The 21,662-nt window shown below is 40.6% G+C and overlaps 1 protein-coding gene across 8 annotated transcripts in view; it reads right to left on the bottom strand.

Moving 5' to 3' along the window:
* PALS2 (protein associated with LIN7 2, MAGUK p55 family member) overlaps positions 1-21,662 on the bottom strand; it is a 92,377-nt gene that overhangs the window by 13,768 nt on the left and 56,947 nt on the right. For 6 of the 8 annotated variants that reach the window (XM_084787348.1, XM_084787343.1, XM_084787341.1 and 3 more), the window contains 7 exons: positions 19,551-19,703; positions 16,741-16,893; positions 15,905-16,132; positions 5,280-5,321; positions 3,643-3,774; positions 1,920-2,019; positions 1,557-1,625 (listed from right to left, as the gene is read on the bottom strand). In XM_084787348.1, the coding sequence (XP_084643474.1) occupies positions 1,557-1,625; positions 1,920-2,019; positions 3,643-3,774; positions 5,280-5,321; positions 15,905-16,132; positions 16,741-16,827 (658 nt within the window). In that variant the 5' untranslated portion in view covers positions 16,828-16,893; positions 19,551-19,703. Of the gene's footprint in view, positions 1-1,556; positions 1,626-1,919; positions 2,020-3,642; positions 3,775-5,279; positions 5,322-15,904; positions 16,133-16,740; positions 16,914-19,550; positions 19,704-21,662 lie in introns of all 8 variants that reach the window. The other 2 variants (XM_084787347.1, XM_084787345.1) reach the window with 2 other exon arrangements.

Raw genomic sequence — 21,662 nt, 5'->3', positions numbered from 1 at the left:
AAGTCTAGGGTCCACAGGTGGGATAAATGCTTGTATTTTAAAGACTGATTTAGTTTGTTAAACATGGTTATCTCAAGTTGTATATATTTTTCTGCAAAAGAAACTATTCATTGTATTTCTCCTGTCGATGGTTCCTTAGACTAGTTCTAGAACTTAGCTCTTGTGAGCCGCGGTGCAGTAGCAAAGGCATGGAGTAGTTCTGTGCTGAGGTAACCTGAGTCCCTCAGGTAAACACCCAGGAGCAGGGATGGCTGAGGAATGTCGCTTATTCTAGAGGACTCACACTGGGTTCTACAACAGTGGTGCTGTCAGAGCAGAAGGGCTCCTTTCTGTCCACACATTTGCCAGAATGTTAGTGTTTCTTAATGAATGCCTGTCTATACCGGCTGAGACAGAATCTCTATGTAGCTTTAATCTGCATTTCTCTCATGGCTAGTGGGGTGGAAGTTTTTTAGCTTAAATCTGTAATGCCCCAAACTGGAGCATTTATTTCATTTTCCTTTTGAGGGTGATTCATTTAATATTCCTTTTGACCTCTACGGGTTGAACTCAGGACCTTTTACATGCTAGGCAATGGCTGCCCCAGGCCTTTGACTTGAGGATTTTTTTTCTTTTTCTTTTTTTTTTCTTTTTGTCTTTTGAGGCATAAGTAACAAATAAGATTTTTTCCCCCCAAGACAGGGTTTCTTTGTGTAGCCTTGACTGTCCTGGACTCATTTTTGTAGACGATGCTGGCCTTGAACTCACAGCAATCCACCTGCCTCTGCTTCCCCAAGTGCTGGGATTAAAGGTGTGCGCCACTACTGCCCAGCCGGTATATAATTAAAGTATACATCTTGGTGATTTGCTATGTTTAACTGTAAAATGATCGTATAATGAAGCTAATAAATCTACTTTTACCACAATGTTTTCTTTAAAAAAAAATCATTTAAGATGAAAGATTTAGGGAAAGGCAGAAGGATTTAGTTTGAGGCCAGCCTGGCGACTAATTAAAGTATAGGATAATATGATAATGAAGTGTTTGAGGCCAGCTTGTAATAACTATTGAGTTCCATGCCAACCTAAACATATAGAAAGACCCCCTCTCTCTCCCTCTGAAAAATAAAATAAAATAAATCAAACCCTAAGAGATCTGAAAAAGACCATTAGAAGGCTCCCACTAGACCAGCTGAGCTATCTAGCCCAGTGCCATTTTTCCACAATGCATCTGATAATGTTACGGCATACAGCTTTCCATCCTAATGCTAACACTGTCATGAAGGTGTTCTGCCTCTTAGAAATGACACGTTTCTATGTCAGAATCCCTAAGTAAGTATTGTCAGTAACATTGCTCCTGCATAAGTTCAAATACAAATCCTAACAACTTCATCCTGTTGCAAATTATGTTCACAAATTGAGACTTAAACAATTTCTTTATAATTTATCATGTGTACATGCCAGACACTGCAGTTGGCACTAATACGAACTACACTCATTTTAAATTACATATTCCGAGATTAAAACATGTTAACATTAAAGCTATGTACTTAGATCTTTCTAAGGGATATGGAACGCACCTGCATTCCTGGTTGTGAGGTACATCATCTTTTTCTTTTTCTTGTTGCTTATAGTTCCACAAAAGGGTCCTGGAGGATGACAAGACCAGCATGACTTAGGTGATACGTCAGGATACGACCTTAAGTTGCCTAGTCATGTTTTATGAGGAAGTAGGAGAATTGCATTCCTGAGGGAAGGGCTGAATCTGTCACTGAATTTTGGTACTCTACCACTAGGTGGCAGAAAAGAATAAAAAATTACTATAGCGAGGAAAAAGCAGATGTGCAGGAAAAGCTAATTCTCCTGAAAAAAGAGGCAAAGGAAGGTGAGCCCAGCCCCCCCCCCCCCCCCCCCCGCCTGTCAACTTGTATGAAGCTCTTCACCTGAATTGTCCCAGTCTCTGCGAACAAATGCCTTTCTCTTCTCTTCCAGGAACTGGCTTGGAATCAGACCAGCACTTCCTCCCTCCTTCACATGGCTAGCCTAGAACCAAAGTAATATTTCAGTGATTAAAGTTTTAGTAAGAAGGACAAGTGTTGGTCAGTTAAAGTTAGTTTGCTATGGAAAACAACTTTCAACGCATGGAAAGCACTTAGATACCGCCATAGTAAGGGACCAGCTAGTAGCTAAGACTCAGGCATGTTTGCCAACTGGTAATGACGTTCTGAACCTCCCATTAACAACAATGTACAGGCTCCTCAAATACTACAGTGTGTGTGTGCGTGTGTATAAGAGACGGGGGGAGAGAGAGAGGACAGAGAGAAAAAAAATCAAAGAAAGGAAAGAGGAATGCTATCTGTCTAAAGAAGTGTTAGGGGACATCTCATCTAGTGTCCTTTATAAAAGCCATTTCTAATGACCTCAATCTTAGAATATTATTTCTTGAGTCAACATCAATAGAAAGACGTCCCAATACTGAGAATACAGAGCAGAAACTTTAATTCACACTAACAAGAATCTGAATGTGCCAAGGTAATAAGTTTAAAATAGGTAAAACTTCATTTAGTACAAAAAAAAAATAAAAACCTTCAAGTCAAAGCAAGAAATTTAAGAGGCCAGAGAGGAGACTGGAGCTCCTGAAACCGCACGTCCAGGAGGCCCTGGGCAGCCAACATGGGCACAGGGAATCTGGGTCCTCCTCAAGGTGACCAAGGCTCTTAGCAAGCTCAGCCATCTCTCTGGCCCCAGAACAAATGATATGGCAATGATTCACAGCACAGTGTTAGTGTGTTCCTCCTTATCACTGGGACACAAATCTGCTTATCAGTTTTTAGTAATCCTGAGACAATTGGAATTAAAGTAAAGCTACCAAAATGAAGAAAGAGACTCAAATTATAGTGAGAAGATTCACAGAAAATAAAACAGAGTGAGCCTGGGAGGTCTGTGGTCAGCCACAGGAAGTGAGTGAGCAGCTGTCTGTAAAGCTTCGAAGTATTTCAGCGAGGAGCTCTCGAAATCATGAACTGTTTACTGAACCCATTTCTTAGTTTCCTCAGCATGGTGCACTTATTGATACAAATGTCGTCATTTACATGTGTAGCACACTGTCCCCATGCTGTTCTTACTCTGTAGATGGTCTCCGTGGCAGTCATTTGATTTGTCGCTTTTAACACCTATTACTAGTAACTGCACCTTTATGTTTGGTACTGGGCCCTGGAGCCTTCCTCCTGTCTCCCTGCCTGCCAATGAGGCCACGATCAGCTCTGAGAGGTGGGAAGATTCTAGGTTTCTTACTTGTCATTTCCTTCAACTTTGAATAGCGTATCAGCTGATATAAACAATTGCTAGAACAATCTAAGAAGTACTGACAGTGACTCCAAGGTTCGTCCTGGCCTACAACACAGTCCAAGCGACAGCCCCTGTGAAAGAACTGCTGCACCTAATCCAGGCCAGGTGACAGTCATGCAGGTGGGTCCTGTCTGCCTTACTGACAGCTGCTCACAAGTTCTCTCTCATTGGTCTTCTGCCCACAAAGGTAGCCGACTTAAGGCAGGAGCTATTCATGCAGGATATCACGGGAACGAACGCTTCCTGCACGTTTAGATACTGGCCGGATCCCAGATTAAACAGAACAGCAGCTGCGAGATTTCTGAGACTCACACTAACCTGCCACCAGTTGGGGTCTTCTCTGTTTACAATCTGAAGAATTTCTCCTTTGGAAAACTTCAGTCCTGCTTCTTTGCAGGGTATCAGGTTGTCATTGAAAGGATTATAATCAAAATGACACTTGACAAAGACCTAAAAACACAGCACAGTGAAAAAGACTGTAATTGTATCATTAAGCACTGGAATATTGAAATCAAACCACTGATACTAAATTGTAATCGACACTAAGTAAATCAGATAAGAAACTTATTCTCCTAATTTAAGAAAGGATTATCAGACTACTCATATAATGATCTGGTATTACAGAAAACAAACATTTATGCTAGATCAAAATTTTGTTCATTTTTTAAACTCCTGTTTCTTTTTTTGGGATGTGGGGGTTTAAACTCAGGGCTTTGCATCTGGGTGAGTGTTCTACCACTGAGCTGTATCTTATCCTTTTCCTAACACCTAGTCTTCAGTCAGCAAGTGTGTAGCAATCACTCCACTCCACTCTTCTCCCATCTTCAATGTTTTCACTTGATTTCCCAACAAACACTGCACACTTTTAATTTAAGTAAATGTGATTTTGCAGTTAATATCCTGAAATAAAGTATGAAGTTAGTTTGAGGTATATATTTCCAGTGTATCAGGACTGACAGTGTACATACACCTTGAAAGCAAAATTAAACAAAAAAGGTCATCTTGAAGTGAGACCTGAAATATATTTAGTAACCTTAAAACACAATTTTATCTCTAGTAGTATATTTTAATCAGACAGTTACACTGGGTAAAACTAGTAAGGAAAATACTTAATTGATCATCTTACTGTCGTTTATATGTTTAAATTTAAATCAGTATTAAATTATTTATGAGATAAAGTACTAGAAAGGTCAACTATTTTCCAATATAAATTCAAACATACTCATTTCTCTTAAATTTGCTTTACTAATAAAAGCATGCCAGCTACACTGTTACTTAAGAGCTTCAGTGCTTGCAGCATACTGCTTATTTATTTTAATTTGAATTCTAATTAATCATCTTTAATATTTGATGGCCAAGTTTAGATCAACTATTTTCTTAAAATAGACATGCTTCATACATATTTATGGAAATTCAAATTTTATCTTCTACCAAAAAGCCTTAGCATTAATCAGCAGATAAACTTTAATAAGCAGAAAACCATACCATTAGTCAAATTAACAATGTTATTTTTCTATGTGCATCATACTTCTACAACTAGAAACAAATAAAAATTCCAAATAGTACAAGTACATACACTGTATTATTAGTATGCTTAAAAACACACCCAGTGTGAAAGATGTCTAGGAAGATATTTGTGAACACTGGGTGCGTGTGGTCTTGATAGAAAGATCTAGGCCATTTGGAACAACTTCGCAAAGCCTGGGAATCGATGGCTAACCCAACCAGGAAGCCACTTTTTCCTCAGGCATAATTTTAGAAGTATCTAATAAGCAGGCATGCACACAATATTAAGACGGCTAAACTGTGACGGGTGGCTAACCTGAGTTTGGCATGCATCTCAAGGCTCTGGCAATGAACAACTCAAGATGATAAAGTTTAATCAAGGTAAATTTAGTTGACTGCTGAGACAGAACAGCAGGAACACCAGAGAATGTTTTCACATGATATCATACCTGACGGACGTGGGCTGGATGCCTCTCCACATTGACGTAACTCTAAAAATATATTTTTCAATTGCATAAATAAAGCCAGACTTTTAATTGATAACTTAACAAATATAAGTAAGCTACTGGCTCACATTATTACTTCACTCATTGGCCAAACAACTTCCTCTCTAATTAATTGTTCACAAGTTATAATACCTGTAAATTATAAATGATACAAGCAAAAAGCCGCAGACATTTGACATGAGGCAGAGAAGAGACTGTGTGAGTAGTTACAGAACTAGCAGTATATTCCTTACTTCCGGAGAAAGGCCCACCCTATGAAAAGCCCCATGCCACCTAAGCAAGGGTGTGATATCATCCTTGGGCATGGGAGAATACTTTGTAAAGTTACAAGCATCTTCCTAATTTCAAACAGTAGTTCCCCTGTGTGGAGATACCAACACCCAACTCAGATGTAAAGGATTACAAAAAGGAACATTTCTCTGGCTTTTTCAACTACTTTTGGAACATTACCCTCATGCTCAAAAGCTCAGATTAATCTAGTTTTACTTTGGTAAACTTTGTCTGAAAAATCAGCTATCCTGGCTTTTGGTCTAGGAGTTTAATAATCTTTAAAATCATTAAGTAGCTGACTTAGCTGTATTTTAGGAGCTGCACTAATGATAGTTTATGAATGTCAACTGGTCAATCTTAACTTAGTAAACACCACTTAACAAAACATTTCAATTCTGTTCTGTCACCATTAAAAGAAAAACTGAATAGCCAACAATTTAAAATAGACACTACAGAAAGGGACTTAAATTGCTTTTAAGTATAGATGTTTAAACTATTCTGAGTAGAAATGAAAATTAAAACTCTACTAGGGTAACACCTTCTTCCTATTAAATACCTGACATTCTGCAGACAGGACAAAGGGCTAGTAGGGATTTTCCTAACAGGCTTGTGGAAGAATGCCCCAACCTCTTGGGAGGACAATTTGGCAATAATTACCAGGATCACAAACATAAGAACCCTCTGACCTAGTAATCCACTTCTGGGAATGGACTCAGAAGTCACATTATTCAGATATGTGTGAGGTGACTTGTATACAACACTGGTACCTACTGAAGCACTCATTATAGCAAAAGACCAGGGCGCAGTGTGCTTAGCAATGAACAGTCGCCTAACCAAGCCTGCATAAAGAGAGCATACCACGCCACATGCCAATGATAAGAGAGGGGAGCATCTCACGGTCCCATTCTTATACAAAAAGCTGCCGACAGTTAATGGCTGCTACAGGGAGACAGCCAGTCACCTCCAGGGTCAAGTGCCCAGTGATGTGTTGCTGAATCCCAAATGGTCAGGCCTGAATGTATGTACATAAAAGCTGTTCACGCAATGAGTTGGGCATGTTGTTTAACAATGATTACAGATGAGTACGTCATCTATTTGAGAGGGTGGATGCAGGGAAGGACACAGGAGGCTGCTGTGGAAGAAAGAAGGGCAGAAATAATTTAAAATATAGTTTTCATAAATTCTAAAAAACAAAACAAAACAAAAAGAGCAGGAATGTGAATAAGTAGGAACAGATATCCTGGAGGAGAAAAGACAAGAACAGTCAGGAATACCTAGCAGTCACTGTATGCACTGTAATCCCAGCATCTGGGAAGTAGAGACAGAAGGATCAGTTCAAAGTCAGTTTTAACGGCACAGTGAATGGGAGGGAGACTATGTGATAATGTGTCTCAAAAATGAAAGCAACTAACCAAGTGAAAACCCCTAAAAGTTTAAAAAAAAAAAAAGACCAGAAATGTCAAATATGAAGCAATTAATAAACACGACTTAGTACAACCAATTGTGATAATTTGCACCTAGTATCCTAACACTTGGGAGGTGAAGGTAGGAGGATTACCCACAACTTCAAGGCCAGCCTGGGCTACAGAGTGAGAACCTGTCTCAACAAAACTAGTAAAATAAATACTTAAAATTTACATATTATATTCTTATTTTCAAGAAACCATAAGAGGAATTCAAATTGTTAAGTAGATCACAGTACTCAACCCAGAGTTGAGCATGATGGTACATGACTGTAACCCCAACACTCAGGAGATAAGGAAAAAATAATCCTAAATTTGAAAACTGGATGAAAATCTCTGCAAATAAATACCTACACAATTTTTAAAAGATATTGAAAGTTCAATTCTGAACTTCATATGGAAAAACAAAAAACCCAGAATAGCTAAAACAATCTTGTACAATAAAAGGTGCTCCGGAGGAGTCTCCATACCTGATCTCAAACTGTACTATAAAGCAATAGTAATTACAACAGCATGGTACTGGCACAGCAACAGGCTGGTTGATCAGTGTAATTGAATCGAAGACCCAGATATGAATCCACACACATATGGTCCCTTGATTTTTGACAAAGAAGCCAAATCCATTCAATGGAAAAAGGATAGCATCTTCAACAAATGGTGCTGGTCTAACTGGATGTCTATGTGTAAAAAAATGCAACTGGACCCATATTTGTCACCTTGTACAAAACTCAAATCCAAGTGGATTAAAGACCTCAACATAAAATCAGAAACACTAAGTCACTTAGAAGAAAAAGTGGGGAAGAGCCTGGAACATATTGGCACAGGAGACAACTTCCTGAACAGAACACCAACAGCCCAGGCCTTAAGGTCAACAATTAATAAATGGGACCTCATGAGGCTGAGAAGCTTCTGTAAGGCAGGAGACACTGTCAAGAAAACAAAGCGACAACCTACAGACTGGGAAAAGATCTTCACCAACCCTTCATCTGACAAAGGTCTAATATCCAAAATATATAAAGAACTCAAGAAATTAAACACCACCAAACCAAATAACCCAATTGAGAAATGGGGCTTGAACTAAACAGAGAATTCTCTCAACAGAGGATATCAAATGGCTGAGAAACACTTAAAGAAATGCTCAACTTCCTTAGTCATCAGGGAAATGCAAATCAAAACAACTCTGAGATTCCATCTTACACCCATCATCAGAATGGCTAAGATAAAAAATTCAAGCGACACCACATGCTGGCGAGGATGTGGGGAGAGAGGAACACTCCTTCATTGCTGGTGGGAATGCAAACTAGTACAACCACTTTGGAAATCTATCTGGTGCTATCTCAGAAAACTGGGAATAGGGCTTCCTCAAGACCCAGCTATTCCACTCCTTGGAATATACCCAGAAGATGCTCCAGCACACAACAAGAAAATTTGCTCAACTATGTCCATAGCAACCTTATTTATAATAGCCAGAACATGGGAACAGCCTAAGTGTCCCTCAGTAGAAGAATGGATAAAGAAACTGTGGTACATATACATTACGGAATACTACTCAGCTATTAAAAACAAGGAATTCCCGAAATTTGTGGATAAATGGATTGAGCTAGAAATGATCATAATGAGTGAGTTAACCCAGAAGCAGAAAGGCTCAAATGGTATATACTCACTCAATCTCTGCAAATTATAATTTTGATGAAACATTTGTATCCATGTGTCTTAGGGTTAATATTGCTGTGATGAAACATCATAATCAAGCAACCTGGGCAGGAAAGGGCTTATTCAATGGCTTGCACATCCTGAGACGCAGTCTACTAAGGGAAGCCAACGCCGGAACTCAAACCAGGTACGCGTCTGGAAGGACAGGCTGACGCTGGAGCCGCAGAGGAGTGCTACTTCCTGGCTCACTCCACCTGCTTTCTTTTTTTTTTTTTTTATTAATTTATTCTTGTTACATCTCAATGGTTATCCCATCCTTGTATCCTCCCCTTCTTCCCTCCCTCCCATTTTCCCCTTATTCCCCTCCCCTATGACTGTTCCTGAGGGGGATTACCTCCCCCTGTATATGCTCATAGGGTATCAAGTCTCTTCTTGGTAACCTGCTGTCCTTCCTCTGAGTGCCACCAGGTCTCCCCCTCCAGGGGACATGGTCAAATGTAAGGCACCAGAGTACGTGAGAAAGTCATATCCCACTCTCCACTCAACTGTGGAGAATGTTCTGACTATTGGCCAGAAGCAGAAAGACTCAAATGGTATATACTCACTTATATCTGCATACTAGCCCAAGGGGCATGTCCCCACGAAAGCCTTCACTAACCAGGAAACTGGGACAGAGGGGAGGACATCCTAATGGGACTCTAGATGAGAGAAGCATGGGAGAATAGCAAAGTAGAAGGATCCAGACGGTCCTAGAAGCCTACAAGTAGAACATTATGATAGGCAGATTTGGGCCCAGGGGTCCCGCTTAAACTAAGGCACCAGCCAAGGACAATACAGGCGGTAAACCTTAAACCCCTACCCAGATCTAGCCAATGGGCAGAACACTCTCCACCTGGGCTCTTACAGAACCCAGGACCTCCAGCCCGGGGTGACTTCACCTACAGTGGGATGCCTCTTACCCCCAATCAATCACTAATTAAGGAAATGCCCTACAGACTTGACTGCCTACAGCCTGGTCTTTTTCTCAATTGGGGTTCCCTCCTCTTAAATGACTTTAACGTGCGTCAAGTTGACATAAAACTAGTCAGCACACCAGAATACAAAAGAATGTCAAACCAAACAGAGCAATACAGAATAGACAAAGGCATGAAGACTTCACTGAACTGAGCTGAATAAAAGCATGGAAAATAAGCACATAAAAAATGTCCAATCTTATTATTAGTAGTGATGTGCAAATTAAAACCACTGTCAGCTACTACTATATACTATTATATTGACTAAAACTAAAGACTGGTCACACCAGATACAGCAAGGACACTGAGGAAAAGCAATGCTTGTGACACTGTAAGTGGGTACATTCATTTCTGAAAAGGTTTTTTTTCTCTAAAATGTCAATATGCATCTACCACATGACCAACTCTCAATCCTTAGGATTTATGTCCCTAGTTGTTTTATCTGTCATAGCCCCAAACTGACAATAACAAAAGTATTCACCAGGCAGCTTTTAACGAACAAGTTGGTATGCCCATGCAATGAAATACTAGATCAATAAAAAAGCATGAACTTACCAATACAAGTACACAAAATGGATACATCACATGCAAATTTATGCTGAAAGAATTTAGGTAAAAACTGAAATTCATTTCTACTTTCCTAGATTCTAGAAGCTCTTCAAGATTTATGATTGAGAACATGCAACTTCTGTCATTCTGGGTCTGAGCTAACTCACTCAGTATACGGCTAGGGAGCTCATATGCTAAATAGACACAGTATGAAAATACCTTATAGAGTCAAGTCTCTGTCAGCACAGATTAGTGAGGCTCTCAGACTCAACTAGAGAAGGTGTGTGTGTGTGTGTGTGTGTGTGTGTGTGTGTGTGTGTGGCGCACAGTGGTGAAAGGAGAAACTCACAATTGGTCAAAGTACAAAGATTAAAGTGCCTACGGGGTGCTCAGCAACAGATGGCCATCTGTATTGTGTCCCTTCCCTGCAAGGCTACTGGAGCACACCAAGGATGAGGGAGGCAGGCAGACTAAGAGCTGGAGGTTAGGGAGGGAAAGAACGCAACAGCACCTTCTAGACAGGACAGAGCTGCTGAACTCACGGGAGCTGTGGCCGCCTGTACAAGACCTGCACGTCATCAAGCCAGGCAGCCGTCCAGCATTAAAGTGACTCTATTGTAAATGGTGTCTTAAGTTTCATTTTTAGTTGCCACTAAGACAAAACCAAAACCAAAACCCCCCCCAAAACTACAGTATACTAATCTGATTAAGTACTCTACTATTTCTATATTTGTAGTTTCTTGCGGGGTGGGTTCTAAGCATAAGAATTATATTAATTGTAAATTTACAGTTTTATTTCTTCCTCTGCAGCTCCTTTGTCTATTATTTTTGTCACATTATGTTTACTGAACCCTCAAAAATACTGACAGAAGCTAATACTAGTGAACACCTTTCTCTCCTTCCATTTTGTTTTTAAACTTCAATGAGGCAAAATCTTTATCTTTAGACTTTGTGGCTTCTTTGGATTAAGCAATAGCAAACAAATACTTGAGTATAAGCAATAATTAACTGAAAGTTTCAGTGCCCAAAAGTCTTGGCATTTAAAGTATTAAGGATTTATGTTTCATTCTATCCCAAATGAAAGTTATTAAAGCAATCAAATCATTGCTATTTTATCCTTGAAGTTGAGTCAGTTCAGTTTGTTCCACTGTTTGAAGCCTCATCAGAATTTTGAACAAACTTCCCCACCCTCCTCCTCCTCCAGAGTAAGCTGTGCTTTTCCATCACATGTGCCAGGGCCCTGAAGTGTGTCAGTGCCAAGCTGGGCTAAGATCCTGGGTGGCACTTCTGTTAGCTGCTCTGTCCCACAGCGGCTGGGAGTGGTGAAGTGAGAGAGCTCTGATGTTAGTGGATACCTTTGCTTGGCGGGCAAACGTACTAAACTTCAGCACGAGATAAGGAACACTAGAGCTGTAGTGTTGTTTGCTATGACAGACTCTTTGGAGGACATTTCTTTCCCCCATGCACAACTGTGTATGCTATGGTGGGTTTCCTTGGTTTATGATGAGCACTTTCACTCTGGTGGAGGTGAGACGCCATGGGGGCTAGGGTTGGTCACAGTGAAGTGTCAGGTAGATCAGAGGAGCTCAGGGTCCAGCTTTTGATGCTGATGCTGACAGATCCAAGAGAAACCTAGGACGCACGGCTATCCCTGGTGCCTAGCAGCATACCACAGCTACGCTGGGCTCCAGGCACCTCAGTACTGGGGCCTTCTCGGCTGTCTCACCCTGCCTCCTGCGCTACACTTCCCCAGCTCTTGGGCTTCCTTTCTCAGCTTCTCACTCCTATCTAACCCTGCCATTCAGCCATGCTCTCTCTTCTTTTCCTCCCTCACTGCACGCGCATGCACACACACACACTTCTTGCCATGGCCTGGCCCATTCTACTGGCCATTTTCTGTCTACTACTTTCTCTCCCTGCTCTGGACTCTTTAGATGCCTCTTGCTGATCTACCCCTCATCTCTACAATTAAAAACCTTCATCTCAACTATATTTTAGAGCAGTCATGGCCCTACTTTCCAGAAGTCAGACTTCCAATGGTTAGGACCTTCCTCTTCCTATGTTATTACAAAAGACACATGATTCTGAACTAAATTTAATCACACCTCTAATGAGGTTATTCTCTCTTGATTTGTTAATATACTCAGTTATACATATATTTTTCTTGTAAGAAACTATACTAGCATACTTTGAATAACAGACAAACTAGTAATCTTTTCAGAAAATTAACTTTGATTTCTATTTTTTTGGTGAATAAAATAGATTTATAACTTATTTTCCTATAATACATTTGGTGTTCAAGTCATGCTGGTCATAAGGATTAAGTAAAGGAGTATTGCTATCAGTTTGTCCTTGTTACGATTTATATATAGTCTCCTTAAAATCTCATGTTGAATTCCTGGGCCCCAGATGGCCCCAATCACTGAGAGGCGGGTGGACTATAATAGTACTAACTCCACTAGTGGGTCCAGTCTGCCGAGGAACTCATACTGAGCAGGCAATTAGGAGCTGAGGCCTGGTTGGAGGTAACAGGTCCCTGAGAAGCATGTCTGCAGGATGCACACACTTTGCCCGGGCCCCTTCCTATGTTTCTCTGGTTTCAGCCCTACTGTGGAGTAACTTTGCTCTGCCATGCCTTTCCACAATTATACTCCGCCATAACAGCCCAAAAATGTAGTTAAGTATCCTTAGACTGAACTTCCTAAAACTATGAGCCAAATAGCTCCCAATTCACCTACCATAGGGTCAAAAACTAACTATAGGTTTTATATGTAGATTTATTTACACCTTCCAGAAAACTAACTCATATAAGTTGAAGAACTTCCAAACTAGCTACAACGTCTAGCTTACACTGGTTCTTAAGCTACAAACTATGTATTACATGTTTCATAGAAGAGTTGAGGCTCCAAGTCAGCAGCTCAAGTGTTTCTGACGAGGATCTACTGTCATGCCTTAAAAATCCACCCCCTAAGCAGGAGAGCCTCTGGTTTCCCTCTACTCTCACAACAATCTACACAACTACAACAGGCTCCCCACTTCTCCGTGGAAGACACATTCCAAGCCGTGCAATGAATGCTAAACTTAAGAAAACACTGAGCTTTATAACCACTGTTAACTAAGCACCTGACACACGCGGTAGCCATGGCTAACTGCTTCAGGCTGACAGACAACTTCTTTTCCTCACAATTTCATGGAGAGAAGACCTGTTGTTGTTACCACAGATCTTCAGCATCAGTCTTTTTCTTTCTTGCTAGATTGAGAGCTGCCACCACTGCACGTACAGGAAGTCCTCCCCGGCTTCCGAGTTGGCACGTCTGAATTGCCAGTCCTTATGCTGTCAGGCTGTCACTTGAGCCCAAACACGGGCACATCAGCACATCGCTCTGCTCACTGAGGGAGCACTAATGAGAGGGCACTACGTGCAACACTCTGAGCTAAGGGACGGGGCCCAGGCTCTGGGCGGGGCTGAGGCATGAAGAACAACAGTTCCTCACACTGCTCACAATAATGCACTTTAGAGTTTGAGTCATTCAGGAAATTTCCACTTACGATTTTTAGGTTTTCCCACAGAAAACAACATAGTTGGTTGGGAAAGGGGTGGGGGTGGGAGCCAGCATACTAGCTGAGGAAGCTCCTAAGTGAGAGAGTCAGGTGTAAGGGCAAATGCCCTTCTTTATCTACAGCATCTCTCAGATGCCCAGTTTGTCCAGAACAGTCTTGGTTCATGCTTACTGCTTTCACATCATCATTTTCTGTTCATTAAAAAGAAAATCCCAATTTGAGTACAACTGGAGGCTTCTTGTTACGACGCCTCTTCTTTTTCAGAGAGGGATGTGCCGGAGAGTGCTGCACGGGCTCCTGTGACCACTTCTCCCACTGCACACTCAACCCTCACTCCTAGTTCGAAAGGCTAGGAAAAACCCAGACATTATAGAATGGGGGAATGTAAGCCTAAACCAAAGGTCAAGATCCATACACTGAAGCCAGCTATTGAATTAACCAAATACAAAATTTACACAAAGAGTAACAAAGAGTGCCTTGCCTGTAAAGTCCATTATACACACGTATGACCATCATCAACCAGACAGGATTAAGCGTCAGCATGGAAGCGCAGCTGTGGCAGCAGCTCGGAAGCCTTGCCACAGTAAACGTGAACGGCACCACCCCACAGGCTGGGGTCCTGGGCTGAACAGCAAAGGGAACGTGAGCTGAGCCCAGCACTCACTTCTACCTGCTGCCTGACTGTGGACACTGAACTCCTGCTGCCACGGTCCTCCCAGCATCACGGGCTGTTTTGTCAAACAGTAAGTCTCGTTGGGACCACGGAGGAAAATATTATTTTCCCATTATAATCAACAGGTAATAAAATAACAAATCTTATTCTTCCAATACAATCAGGTTCAAATAGGTCTCATTTCGCCATAAGTAGAAATATGCGAATGAGGGTAACGGCAGCCTGAGAAGAGCAGAGACAGTCTAAGTTCTGATGTTGTCTTCCTTCGCGATTGTTTTCTTTGTAAAGTAAGGTAATAGAGTTAGCTTTAACTGTCAATTTGACGCACCTAGGATCAACTGGAAAAAAAGGCTCTCAACGAGAGAGACTGCCTATACTGGGCTGACTTGCAGGCACGCCTGTGGGCCTGTCCTAAGTTACCAGGTGTAGAAGACCCAGCCTAGTGGGGTGGCCACAGGCGCTGGGCAGCAGCTCCGGGGCTGTGTGAAGATGAAGACGGGGAACCTGGCTGAGCGAACACAGACGTGCTGACCTGCACTCTGGCTTGGTTTACCTGCTCCTCACTGTAGCTGTGCTGGGACGTAAGCTGAAATAACCCCTCCTTTTCACTAGTTTGCTTTTGTTATTTTATGACAGCAACAGGAATGAAACTAAAGCAGACAGCTGCCTTTATTTCAAACAAAGTTCACTATTTCCAGAGGTCTAATTTACATGTAAAAGCAGTATATCCTGTCTTCTAAAGAACAGCTCAAAACCAGAATGCTACCTATCTCCCTCTTTTCTTTTTGGGGGTATTTCACTATGTACCCCAAGCTAAGCCCCAAAACTTAGGGTCCTTTTGTTTCAACCTCCCGAGTACTAGGATTATGTCATGACCATTACAAGAGCAGCCATTATAGGAGACCAAAATAATCTCTATCATTAGCACATTCTCCTGTTCACTTATTCATGTTACCGAAAATATACATGAAATGTTTAAAAAGTAGGTGTCCAAGAGCATCTTTAGTACAACCTATCAGACATCGCTTGTAAAGTACCGTATCACTAAAGCATTAACCCGGGAGTCATCCAGACTATGGTCTCAAAGACCCTAACACAATGTTTGGAAAAAAAAAAAGAGAGAGAGAGAGAGATGTCAAAAAACGTTTTCAACGATAGAAATTTTAAGAAAAGGCTTTATGACTTTTCTGATACCTACCTGTAGACTATACAAATAACAGGGTTCACAAGTAAATGTGATATCATTTCTTTTATGATACTAAGATAGCATATAAAAATTACCAAGACAAACTGTCTTTAGCAAAATAGTAACAATTAAGTATCTACCTAATAGAGTGATTAAAAAAGTAAAGTATTCTTAATATCACCCAGAAAATTATCACTAACCTGTTGAGGAGTAATAGTATCTCTATAACTTGGTAAAATTTTTAGGGTGACACTTCCACTAATGTTTTTCAGTAATTCTTGTAATTCCTTTGGGTTGTTTCCAACCTCGTGGCCATTGACTTCCTTGATGATATCCCCCACGTGAAGCAGGCCTTGGCGGTCTATCATCCCTCCGTGAAGGATTCGGGCAATTACTAGATCATTATTTTCAACCCTAAACGTTACACCCTATAGGAAATTAAAAAAGAAATTATTTTTTCATTAAACATATGTAAACACCCATGAATACAAATAAAATAACTCTGAAACCAGATTGGTAAATTCTGTTCCCAAGTAAGTGTAACTGTGGCATCAGAGGAACACTCGTGTAACTGGGCTAACCTTTACAATCTAGTTGTATTCCACAGACAAAGGCAGCTCAAGGGAGCAACAAAGATTGCTGACTTGTTATGCTTCCCACATCACTGTGTTTAGGAACTACAAATAAAAACCTTAAGAGGAAGTAGTTAACTTCGATACTTACAGAACTCCATTAAAAACTTTAAATTTTAATAACACCATTTTTTTCTTATTTTGGTGTTATCATTAGTAAGCAGACAGATGAGTTCTGAAAGGCTGGGAAGAACTAAAGCCGTTCTCCTGTTCCCCAGTGGCATATTTATAGCTTCCAAGTCACTTTAAGGTTTCGTTTTGATTACGCTTCATAAGCTACATGATTGACAGGTGATCTGCTGTGTACTTATACAAACGCTAAGGACTGATAAAGAAAGAATGAGCAGTTCCCACAGTGTATCAAGAGCAGAGCCTAGGCAGCGCTGCATTCCAGATCTACTCACCAGCGGCTCTCCAGCTTTTTTGTGAATACCGAGAATGCGGATGGCATCTACTGGCAATAACTGATTATTGAGAGAAGAATTATTCATTTCTGGGCTTGAGGGAGGCGAGTCATAACACTTTGACGCCACGATATCATGGGCCTCCAGGAGCGACTGTAAGGAGTCAAAACAGCCTGTTGTTATTAGCTACTGATGGAACAAGTTGCTAAAAATAATTTATTAGTTCATTAACACTGTAGAGTACTAAAAGTTTCTAAAGACACACTATTAAATTCCCAACATGAATCATATCAAATAATTCAATTTTTTACAAAGTAAAACTAGATCATTTTATTATCACCAAACAATGTCATATTCAGGTTTTCAGATTTGAAGAGACTGGTAGAATTTAGTCACATGTTTTTAAAGTGTCATGTTCACGGGACACCAAACCTGGGTTTCTAAGTCTGGTAGAGGGAGGTTACAAATTTCCTGTCAACAGTGTCAGCATCTTCTTCAGTCTTTACCACTAACCCCTATCCGTAAGATACAGAAAAAAAAAAGTTGAGTGATAAAAACTCTAATTTTTATTATATTAATATATTAGTAATATGATATACTTTTGACATATACTAAGAAAAAATAAATATCAGCAAATTCTATCGCTTGTAGGAAATTGCATATTACCAAATATGATTTTAGTTTATAAAATATACATTTTGAAGGAAAAAAGAATCAGAAATGGTTCTGGATGTAATGTCCAGTTTGCTATCTATGTTTACTCTGTGTATGCTACTCTGGAGGATTTTTGAGTTAGTTGTCCAGAAATTTCATTTTTATAGTAAACAGTTTTAAAATTTCTTATCCAAAAGAAGTTTTAATTCAATACTTGCCATAACACTAAGTTTAAGAGTTTCTGAGTATGCATAACACAAGCTCAGACATGACAAGTCAAAACAGAAGAGGAGGGCAAGTATCAACACATTCAAGGCAGAAATAATCTGAGTTTCAGCTTAGTTGGCAATTCCTGATAATTTCATGAAATCATTTGCAAGACACTGAAAAAAATTAAGTGTGAAAACAGGGTTAGGAAGACGGTCCAGTCAGTAAAGTGCTTGCCCCACGCACTGTCCTGTGTGCAGATTCCTAGTATGCATATATATAAAAGTTGGGTACAGAGATGTACGTCTGCAACTCCAACTCTGTGAAACGGGCACTAGAGCATCTCTGGGCTTCCTGGCCACTTGGTGAGCTCGAAGTCTAGTGATAAACTGTCTCAAACAAGAAACAAGGGAAGAAAGGGAAAACGGAGGGAGGGACACTGAAGACAATAGCTTTGTCTCTTCAACTAAATACCATGTTTAAGATGCAACAGGAACCCACAGACGTGGATTGTAAATTTGTATGTATAATAAACTGGCCCCTAGATTTGCCACTGCCCTTAAAAGAAAATTCAAATACTGCCTTACATGAACTCAACCTTTAGCTCCTCAAAGGGGTCTTTAAAAAGTAAAGGACCCTGACCCAGATCTAGCCAATGGACAGGACATTCTCCACAGTTGAGTGGAGAGTGGGGTCTGACTTTCACATGAACTCTGGTGCCCCATATTTGACCACATCCCCTGGATGGGGAGGCCTGGTGGCACTCAGAGGAAGGATAGCAGGCTACCAAGAAGAGACTTGATACCCTATGAGCATATAAAAGGGGAGGAGGTCCCCCTCAGTCACAGTCATAGGGGAGGGGAATAAGGGGAAAATGGGAGGGAGGGAAGAATGGGAGGATACAAGGGAGGGGATAACCATTGAGATGTAATATGAATAAATTAATAAAAAAGATGGAAAAAATAAAATAAAAAATAAAAAGTAAAAGAGTGTTACTAGCTCATTCTGAGGATAAAGGTTATATAGAAAACAGTGACACTTTTCTCACCTATGGTAGCAAATCTTTTTTCTATTAACATGTAATGGCTCTGTCATACAAAGAGTAACTATATAAGGCTGGATGTATTTATGTTGTTCCAATTCACCTGTTACTTTCCTAATATTCTCTATTACCTTATACTCTTAATTGTTACAAGTTTAAAATAAAAATGCCCCAATTGTTTCTGTTTTGAAGTGAATTTTTCTTTGTGAAACTGCTGAACTCGCTCACAGGCCAGTTTCTTCTTGTTGCTGTTTTTATCTATAGAACAAAGTATGTTATGTAATAGTTTCTATCCCTAGACAAACCTTCTGTCGTCTTTTTATCATGGGTTTCACTGAATTCAGCCTGGTCCTGAAGCAATACTAAAAATGGTCCACATGAGGCCAAAGGAGGAAGGACACACAGTGGTATTCATGAGGGAAAAATGGCTGTCAAGATGTCTCGGAGGATAAAGGCTCTTGTCACCAACCCTGGTGACTTAAGTTCAACTTCGGGGATCCACATGGTAAAAAGAGGTAACAGTCTCCCGCCGGGTATCCTACGACCCCCAGATGTCTGCCGTGGCACATATCCCTCGCCCAATAATAAAAAGAAACAACAACAAAAATGCCAAACAAACCAAGCAACACTGTCAACGTGAGAATTTTTCCTAGGATGTGGTCTGATGGTGAGTCAGGGTTAATTGATAGCACAAAGGAAAAGCCAAGGTTATTTTCTTCTGTGACAAACACAGCATTTTTCTTTGCTGTGCACAGCCACGCATGTGCGTGTTTATATCCCTTTACCCTCAGGATATGAGGAAACCTAAGCGAGATCGTACGGACTTCTGGAACACGTCCTACACCAATACTGAGTTACTTCAGTGCAGAAGTTAATTTCTCGAGGAGAAGACAGGGGAGCAGGTTACCTGGAAGTGAGGCTCCTTGAGTATGCCAACCAGTTCTGCTACATTTTCATCCACACTTATTAGAGGAGTGATATCTTCAAGAATTTCGTTCACTAATTCTAAGTTATTGTCACTGACAGCTTCTAATTTTGAATCTTCAAGCCTCTCGTGAGCCTGAAAAAACAATATTGGGTTAAAGTAATATTGCTGGTGTTTTGTTCTGATATTTCACTGGTTTGTACTTTCTTAGTTTTAAAAGTTATTCCTTAGAGGGTAGGTGAGGTGGTCAGTGGAGTAAAGGCACTGGCTGCCAAGCCTGACACCTAAGTGCTCTCATGGGGATCAACACGGCAAGGGACCTGACTCCGGACAGGTGTCCTCTGACCTCCACATGAGTACTGTGGCATGCATGCTCGTGCGTACACACACACACACACACACACACACACACACACACACACACACACACACACACACACACAAATAAAAGAAAAACATATTAGAGGTCTAATTTACTGAAGCCATATTTCATATTTTAATCACAGGCAATAGATGAATTTTATAAATATACCATAAAAATAGTGACTTTGGTCTCTATTCTTCCCCTAAACATTGTGAAATACTCATTTTATAATTACTGCAAAAAAGAAAAAGAAAAAGAAAAAAAGAAAAACTGAATGAGCCAGATGATATATACGGCTCATGTGAGACCCTCTATTCACCAACTAGATGTCTAATAGAGGCTTCAACTCTGGATATTGTTATGTTCATTAAAGCAAATGATTAAGTATGCATGTTAATATTTTTAAATGATTTTTATAAAGAAATGTGTCTGGTATAGTAGCATATGTTTGTAAGCCTAATCCTGAGGAATCTGCTAGGGCAGGCTGGTCGTTTTAGGCCAGTGCCTGGGCTACAAAGAGATTCCATCTTGAAAACAAAATCCAGACACACAGATGGACAGATGGACACTCTGGTACCTGGTGCTCCTCCACGGCTTCAGAACTCAGCCTTGGTCCTCTGATGACCTGCATGCTTTTGTTCTTAGGAAGAGTTGTAAAGAACTTTCTCTAAGACACATGATGACTGGCTTCCTACTTTCAGGTACCACATCAACAGGCTGTTTGCCTGTGCTAGTCACATGGTTAACATGTGTAAGGTTGTATGTAGGCTGGGGCAATTCAGGCCTTCAGCACAGAAATGACTGCTGACTTGAATATTCGTAATACATCTGCCTCCCTCGCTGCGTGTGTTTATTACAAATTAGGTGACACTAAGTGGGCACGTGATGAAAAGCAAAGGCAGACACAGAGTGTCTCCGGTGAGCGTGGAACGCGAAGACAACCCAAATGTACCCAAAGTTCCCTCAGCACAGACTGGTTTTGTGGATGAAGACTCTCAATATAAAATACAGAAAGTGTTTTGTTGAAATTATGGCTACAGTTATTTTAATATGGAGAACCCATTTCTGAAATATATTTGAGATCAATTTCACAGCTAGGCATGGTGGCACACGCCTGTAATCAAAACACTTGAGAGGCAGAAACAAGAAGAGGAGGAGTCCGGGGCCATTCTTAGCTACACAGTGAGTCAACTTTATTTTTTTCCTAGAACAGAAATGAAAGCTCTGAAGCATTGTGAAAAAATGAAGCCTCTGATTTACTTTAGTAATGAAACTTACTTAGTGATTTTTCAGGAGGCAAGTGCCCACTTGAACTTCTTATTTTATCAAACTAACAGGGTCACAGGAAACTTTAAAAACCAGTTAAGAGTAGGTCACAGTGGGGCACTCCGCCATGGTCCTCTGGGAGTCTAAGGCCAGCCTGGTCTACACAGCAAATTCCAGGTAAGCAACAAGGGCTATAGTGTATAGAGCCTGTTTAAACATAAACATTGCAAGGTATTTGATCTCAATGTGATCCATGAGATTGTGACCTGTGAAAGTGTCTTTGATCCCATGTGATCCCTGAGACTGAACTGTAAATCCCTGTTTCTTGTGGTTGAGTCCCAACACACCTTTAATCCAAGAACTTTCTGCTTATTGTAAACAGGTGATTAAGGTGTGGTTCAGGTCCCACACCAAGAGCTATCTGTAGACAGGATTTAATAAAATAACCCTAGGTCAAGAGGCAG

The sequence above is a fragment of the Acomys minous genome, assembly GCF_964271855.1.
Source record: "Acomys minous genome assembly, chromosome: 6".
Lineage (NCBI taxonomy): Eukaryota > Metazoa > Chordata > Mammalia > Rodentia > Muridae > Acomys > Acomys minous.
The sequence above is the reverse complement of the archived record's forward strand: the minus strand, read 5'-3'. Positions and strand labels throughout refer to the sequence as shown.